The 6,969-nt window shown below is 54.8% G+C and overlaps 6 protein-coding genes across 7 annotated transcripts; 2 read left to right on the top strand and 4 right to left on the bottom strand.

Moving 5' to 3' along the window:
- Window positions 1-374: 374 nt before the first annotated feature.
- On the top strand, window positions 375-590 carry KVP18_001953 (uncharacterized protein; the record flags this gene model as incomplete). The annotated part of the gene is made up of 1 exon (XM_067952475.1): window positions 375-590. One exon carries the CDS (start codon window positions 375-377, stop codon window positions 588-590), a length of 216 nt encoding a protein of 71 aa, XP_067813367.1.
- A 243-nt stretch (window positions 591-833) lies between these two features.
- On the bottom strand, window positions 834-1,400 carry KVP18_001955 (uncharacterized protein; the record flags this gene model as incomplete). Its single annotated transcript, XM_067952477.1, has 1 exon — window positions 834-1,400. One exon carries the CDS (start codon window positions 1,398-1,400, stop codon window positions 834-836), a length of 567 nt encoding a protein of 188 aa, XP_067813369.1.
- Window positions 1,401-1,442: 42 nt separating this feature from the next.
- KVP18_001952 (uncharacterized protein) lies at window positions 1,443-3,128 on the bottom strand (the record flags this gene model as incomplete). The annotated part of the gene is made up of 1 exon (XM_067952474.1): window positions 1,443-3,128. The coding sequence occupies one exon, from the start codon at window positions 3,126-3,128 to the stop codon at window positions 1,443-1,445; it is 1,686 nt and encodes a 561-aa protein (XP_067813366.1).
- Window positions 3,129-3,284: 156 nt separating this feature from the next.
- KVP18_001956 (uncharacterized protein) lies at window positions 3,285-4,645 on the bottom strand (the record flags this gene model as incomplete). Of its 2 annotated transcripts, XM_067952479.1 has the most annotated exons (3): window positions 3,285-3,904; window positions 3,935-4,586; window positions 4,616-4,645. In XM_067952479.1, 3 exons carry the CDS (start codon window positions 4,643-4,645, stop codon window positions 3,285-3,287), a joined length of 1,302 nt encoding a protein of 433 aa, XP_067813371.1. The 2 variants fall into 2 exon arrangements, with proteins under 2 accessions (XP_067813371.1, XP_067813370.1); XM_067952478.1 differs by having other exon boundaries at window positions 3,285-4,586.
- Window positions 4,646-4,787: 142 nt separating this feature from the next.
- Window positions 4,788-5,096, bottom strand: KVP18_005152 (uncharacterized protein; the record flags this gene model as incomplete). Its single annotated transcript, XM_067949523.1, has 3 exons — window positions 4,788-4,832; window positions 4,862-4,979; window positions 5,008-5,096. 3 exons carry the CDS (start codon window positions 5,094-5,096, stop codon window positions 4,788-4,790), a joined length of 252 nt encoding a protein of 83 aa, XP_067813372.1.
- Window positions 5,097-5,195: 99 nt separating this feature from the next.
- KVP18_001954 (uncharacterized protein) lies at window positions 5,196-6,836 on the top strand (the record flags this gene model as incomplete). Its single annotated transcript, XM_067952476.1, has 1 exon — window positions 5,196-6,836. One exon carries the CDS (start codon window positions 5,196-5,198, stop codon window positions 6,834-6,836), a length of 1,641 nt encoding a protein of 546 aa, XP_067813368.1.
- Between the last annotated feature and the right edge of the window lie 133 nt (window positions 6,837-6,969).

Genomic DNA, 6,969 nt, shown 5'->3' on the forward strand with positions numbered 1-6,969 from the left:
GTGACTCCACCGATGCCGCCACACGACGGACAGGGGATGATAGTTCTTCCCCTAGTATGAGCTTCACATCGCATGATAGAATCTCATTGGCTGACGCAATTCTAGCATCCAGGTTTGTTGGATGTGGACCTTCCGAAAAACCTGAGGACTTCCTCCGCGATCCCATGGATGATCCGGCGCCGCGGTCATATTTTTCGTGTAGGCCCTTTCATAAGGGGTCCGATCGACACGCGGCGTTGGCCCCCCGCGTTGGGAGAACCAGAGCGCAACGGTCTTTTAGTGCTGACGTTCATATTGAGAACGGCTTTGGCGTTATTGAGGCAAGGGAAGGTTTCACCCCGTGTGCGAAGAGGGAGTTGTATCACTACTCTTGCATGCAGAAGCCGAATGCCTTCGATACCTTCGATACCTTCGATACCTTCGATACGTTCATGGAACCGAAACCGAATTTAGGAGAAACCCCCCACAGCTATGGTGGCATCTCCAAACTTCAACTTCTGAAGATGCAACTCGCGGAGCTGGCTCTCCGCAGTTCGCAACCGTACGTACCCACTGTACCCGCGTCGTCGCAGTGGGATTTTTGGTTCTGACCTGAAAGGTTTGGTCACCAAGATGCTATTTTTTGTTTCTGGTGTTATCGTATGTTTTGTTAGTATTTTCCCAATTCCGCTACGAGACTCGAACAGACGTAGTTGTCTGGACTCAGAAGCGCCTGCTTCTGAAGATGTCAAAGGCATCTGAACCGTCCTAGAATTAAAAAAACCCTTGCAGAACCATTTTCTCAGAACGTTTTTTGAAAATAAATTGATAAAAGTGGCCGCGACCCACGCGCATCATTCCAAAATATTCACAAAGCCCTCTTCTCTGAATAATCCCGCCGACTGGAACTCGCCAGCCACCTCAAAGGAGAACCGAGACGGGGCGCAGGGCAGCCACGCAGTGAACGCACCAAGCCAGTCGCAGTACGTCATTTCCTCGGAGGCGGAGGTGTCGTCGTCTCGGTACACCGTCAGCCTGCAGTCCCTCACTCTTAATACCTTGCAGGCGGAGCACGATGGCAGGAGTGACCTTACGACAGCAGCGTTGTGCTTGATGGCTGGGGAACCCCCCAAGGTCGCTCTATACTCGGTGAACGTCTCCGCTGTCAGCGCTCTTTTTATGTGTTGGCACACTGGCAACGCTATCAGGAAATATCCCTTCAAGGAGCGCTGCAGCAGCCGACGCCAGCGCAGACCCCGCCACCATGCCTGGATACGTGAAGCCGCCTGGCGCCGGCACGTAGACACGTACAGCACCATCTGTCGTTTCACCCGTTCATCTTCGCATCGGATGGAGCGCCACCACGTCTGAAGTCTTACGACTGGTTCAACTCGCATTTTGCTCAATATAAGAGGCATCATCAGTGCATTTTTTCTTTTCCCCAATTCAGAGATCATACGAAATCACCAACCATCGCTGTCCTCGTCGGCACGTCCCTTAGTTTGGTAGGAAGGCGCCACGGGTCGTCTAGAAAACCCGGCTCCTGTGCCAGAGGAGTTGTTATTGAAGTCGCTCCGTCCTTGTCGTACATCACGAGCTCCGAAAAAAGTATGGCGACTGCTGCTGCCGCCGCGGCCTGAAGATCCTCGCATCGGTCTGCCACCACGTGCGGAAGTACAATCCTTCACCATCTCCATGAACCACGAAGGCACCTGCTGATGGCTCTCGTGAAGGATCGTCAGTAGGTCGCGGAGAATGGGTTTGTTGTGCATGCTCACGAACGAGCTTGCCAAACCCTCCTTTCCGGCACGCCCGGTTCTTCCGATGCGGTGGACGTAGTCCTCGATGTTGTTGGGGAGGTCGCAGTTAACTACGTGGTTCACATTGGAAATGTCCAAGCCGCGAGCCGCGACGTCTGTCGCAACCATCACAGGGTAGGTTCCGTTTCGGAAGTACTCGAGTGCAGCCTCGCGTTCACGTTGGTTCTTGTCTCCGTGGATGCTGACAGCTCGGATTTGCTTGCCCAGAAGGAACTTCTCAATCATAGCCGCCTTTCGCTTGGTCTCCACGAAGATCAGCATGAGTCCTCCAGTAGTCGTAGCGGCGATCAACTCTAACAGTTTTCGCGGCTTGTCGTCTTCGAGCCGGGTTTGAATCAGATGCTGCTTAATGAACTCCGAGGTGCTGCCGATTCTGCCTACAGTGAGGAACAGGTAGTTATTCATAAAGTTCTTCGCCAGTTCCTGGATCTCAGTGGGGAATGTGGCTGAGAACATCACTGTTTGGCGGTCCTTGCACATGTCCGGGTGACGCACGATCTCCTTGATCTGGGGAGTGAAACCCATATCGAGCATACGGTCAGCCTCATCGAGGACCAGATACCGGCAGCTTTGTAGTCGGATTTTGCGGCCATGAAGAAGACCGATGAGGCGCCCAGGCGTTGCTACCAGGATGTCGCATCCTGCTTCCATTATTCGCTGCTGCATGCCTATATCTGCGCCGCCGTTGACGACGCAGCACTTGATGCCTGTGTGGAATGCGAACTTCTGGGCTTCGGTTAGAATTTGTTTGGCCAACTCCCGAATAGGGGAAAGTACCAGAGCAACAGGTGCAGGTTGGAAAGAGTCCAGTGTAGGGGGAGGGCCGGATTTGACCATGAGTGTGATAATGGGCCAGAGGAAAGCAGCAGTCTTGCCGCTTCCTGTCTGGGCACAGGCCATCAAGTTGCGTTTCGCTAACACTGACGGAATGGCGTACTTCTGAACAGGGGTCGGCTTCGAGTACTTCATCCTTCCAATGTTCTCCAACAACTGGGGTGGCAACGAGGATACTGAACCGTAGAATGATGATACGGGCTCGATGCTTTCGGCGTCGTCACCGGTCATACTAACAGGAATGTCATCGTAGGAGTCGAAGTTCAAGCCAACGTCCGCCGCGCCAAATTCCACATGGGGTTCATGCGTGCCATAGCGTCCTCGTGAGCCACGACCATCACGGTTGTGCCAGGTACGACCAGTTAGGTTGGCGGACGGCTCCTTCAAATCTTTTCCGGTTTTGGCCCCACGTCTGAAAGGAGGAACCCAGACCGCGGACTTGGTTTCTTGGGCTGGCTTGTCAGTGACTGGAGTGGGTTCTTGGGAATCGTTCATACTGAAATGCAGAATTGAGGTTTCTGATTTCGAAACGCAGGTCTCATGCCGTCCGTGTGTCTACGAGCGACGCTAGGGCGCTGGGCGTGTCGCAGCCACTTGGCTGGGTGGTCCGCTGTCGGTACATAGGAATAGTTTTTGACATTCACTTATGGTTTACAACTCGGCTTCCACTGCAAGCTTCGACACGCGAGGTAGTATACCTTCCAGCACGTGACCGCGCCCGGCATCGTAGATGTTACGAGTATCGTAGCGGTTCATGGCGGCTACAGGCATGCCGTCAACGCCGAGGAGGCGCTTCTCTGCAGCGGTAAGTTTGCGTGCCTTGGGCTTCCCAAAGCCAAAGAACCCCTTCTTTGGGCCGCCGTGTTCTTGACGCTCCAGGTATGCTTCCAGTACCTGTGTGTTAAACACCGCATCAGCGGGGACGGGCTGTTCGATGGCGGCTTCGATAGGTATGACCATAGGCACCTCTTTGTAGATGGGGATGAGCTGAGGGCAGATGAACTCCTGCACAACATGTACCTCCACGGGGACAGGGACGTTTCTGTGGATCAGTCTCTCAATGGGCGCAGCTGTGTAGTGCGTGACAGGGATCTCGACTGGCTTGGGGACGTGTTTGTACTGCGGCTTGGCATCCGAAACGGCCTCGCGATACACAGGCTGTCCGTGCTCGTCCATATCAATGACGTAACTCGTCTCGGATCGTCCGAAGGACATAGGTCCCGCGATTTCAGAGGGAAATTCGGAGGGGAATTCACCTTCATCCAGTTCGCCTGCATGTTCGCTGCGTGATGACGGGCCACCTCGTGTGCCTGTCGCCGTACGGCCGACCGAACTAGGAGGAGGCGCGCCAGGGCCACGCCGAGAACCCGGAGTCCCACGAGAACCTAGGCCAGAACGGCCTGAAGCACCGCGAGATCCGGAAGGGCCACGAGAGCCCGGCTGCATATCCGCCTTGCTGTAGGCGGATCCCGGCGAGCTCCCCGACGGCGCTTGCGGCTGCTGAGGCTGCTGCCAGTGGCCTTGTGGAATCATGCGCTCGTACTCCTCACGAGGCACCTCCACGATGCGTTCCTCCACTCGGCGCTTCGGAATCGGTATGATTCTTTCTTGGATGATCACAACTGGCTTCTCAACCACCTTCTCCTGAGAGATCCACTGTGGAATCTCAACGATCTTCTCCACAACTTGCACCTCGGGCACCTCAATGATCACTTCCTCCTGGACTTCCTTCGGAATTTGGATCACGCGCTCGACGACGTTCACTTTCGGCATAGGAACCTCCTTCTCCACCTTGATGGGGCTTGGAACTTCTTCAATGCGTTCTACCAGTTGTCGATGTGAGACCTCGATGACCTTCTCATTGATTTCCGTTCTGTATACCTCGATGTCGACTGTGCGCCTTATGGGCTCCACGTCAATCCGCTCGATTTCCTCGAGGCCAGGGCCCACAGGCTGCGTCAACTCCGAACCCAGCGACTCACCTGCGGCTTGGAGAACCGTTTCTGAGACATTTCGGGTGCAGGGTGCCAATTGCGAAATGTGCTCCGAATTTGCCTGCTGAGAACACGCACTATTTATCTCCAGAAAAAAGTGGATACGCCACCTAAATTCGAAGGTGGAAACGTTGCGAACAGGCCATGATTCATTCAAATGTTAGACTTCAGAAGGGGCCTTGCACATCATGGTGAAGCCGTGAATCTGGATCAGACACGTCTGCACGTCCTCACCTCGTTAGCTAACTCTGGAGCTATACACTTGTTTACCATGCGCTGCCTGTTCAAAAGCCTCTGACCCTCGAATTTGCCACTAACAATCTCGAGATCGAACATTGCGCCGCAGCCCGGGCTGCATGCTACATCCCTTGCAGTCCCACTTGGAGTTGTCCCGTAGAACCATGTGTGAAGGGCTGAATTCTTCCTGCAGCTTGCTTTCTACTCGCTCACTCAACGACATAATTAGCATTTCTACTACGTGACAAGACATAGCTGCTCATGGGTTGGAGTGCTCTGCAGCACCCACCCCTTTGCATTCCTTTTGAAGGCGTCTTAATTGCAAATTTCGATGCAGGGCATGCAGGGGTTACCACAGGGCATGCAAATCGCTCTGGACGACAATGGGCAACCGTTTATCCTGCTTCGCGACCAGCAGGAGCGCAAGCGGCTCAGTGGGCTCGACGCTCACAAGGCAAATATCCAAGCGGCCCGTCAAGTTGCCGACCCACTTCGGACTTCCTTTGGACCTAAGGGCATGGACAAGATTATCGTCGGCTCCGACGGCGAGCTCACCATCACCAACGACGGCGCCACGATACTGGAGAAGATGGATGTTGGTCATCCGTGTGCCAAGCTGTTGGTTGACCTGTCACAGAGCCAGGACAACGAGATCGGAGACGGGACTACTGGCGTGGTTATCTTCGCCGGGGCGCTCTTGAGGGAGGCTCAGCAGCTGCTCGATAAGGGACTGCACCCTCTGAAGGTGATTGACGGTTACGACGTTGCCTGTAAGGCAGCTCTCGATGCATTGCCTGCTCTCACCGAGGAGATTGACATCGAGGCTAACGGCAACGAGGCGCTGCTGAAGGCTGCTGAGACCTCTCTGGGATCGAAGGTTGTGCATTCTCAGAAGTCGGAACTGGCGCGCATGTGCGTCGACGCCGTGCTGGCCGTCGCTGATCTGGAGAGGCGTGATGTGGACTTCGAGCTCATCAAGGTAGAATCGAAGGCTGGCGGCCGCTTGGATGAATCCGAATTGGTTCACGGCATAGTGCTTGATAAGGATTTCGCCCATAACCAAATGAAGAAGGAAGTCGTCGACGCCAAGATCGCCATTCTCACCTGCGCGTTTGAACCACCCAAGCCCAAGACCAAACACAAGGTGAACCTGCGTTCTGCCGAGGATTACAAAGCTCTTCAGCAGGCGGAGTCCGACTACTTCGCTGACATGGTTCAAAGGATTAAGGCCTCGGGAGCCAACGTGGTTATGTGCCAGTGGGGCTTTGACGACGAGATGACTCACCTCCTGTTCCATCACGGAATCTGCGCCGTGAGGTGGGTTGGAGGGGTAGAAATCGAGCTGTTGGCCCTGGCGACAGGTGCCCGAATTGTCCCCCGATTCGAGGAGCTAACTGCGGAGAAGCTGGGACACGCGGGACGTGTCCGCGAGGTCACCTCCGGCACTGAAGGTGACACCGTCGTCATCATTGACGGTTGCCCAGAGACGAAAGCCGTGTCGTTGGTGCTACGTGGGGGCACGCGTGCTGTCTGTGCTGAGGCGAAGAGATCAGTCCACGACGCTCTCTGCGCCGTTCGTAATCTGGTAACTGACCGACGAATCGTCCCAGGCGGAGGAGCCACGGAGATCGCGTGCTCTAACGCTGTGGAACAGGCTGCGAACGAAACGCATTCGGTGGAGCACTACGCTGTTCGCGCCTATGCAAACGCCCTCGCTGCCCTGCCTGAGGCTCTGGCAGACAACTCGGGCCTCGACGCCATCGCTGTGGTCGCGGAGCTGAAGACGCACCACCTTCAAGGACGTAACACCGCCTACGGAGTGGACTGCATGCATGACGGCATCGGTGACATGAAGGCTGCTGGGGTGTACGAGTCGTACATCTCGAAGATCAACCAATTGGCACTCGCCACCCAAGTGGTTAAAATGATACTCAAGATTGATGATGTTATTGAAGACAACACCAGTGTGTGAAAATCGTTTCGTTCCTGCGCAAACCCCAAATTCGTAACTCATACACTGACTGAGCCCACACTCGATCTCATGACGGGCGAAAATTTCAAATTCTAAAGTACTCAATGTCTCCTAAGAATCCCGTGGTTTTCTG

This window comes from the organism of the source record quoted next, assembly GCF_019968955.1.
Source record: "MAG: Porospora cf. gigantea A chromosome Unknown PgA_NODE_1224_length_6969_cov_330.749, whole genome shotgun sequence".
Lineage (NCBI taxonomy): Eukaryota > Apicomplexa > Conoidasida > Eugregarinorida > Porosporidae > Porospora > Porospora cf. gigantea A.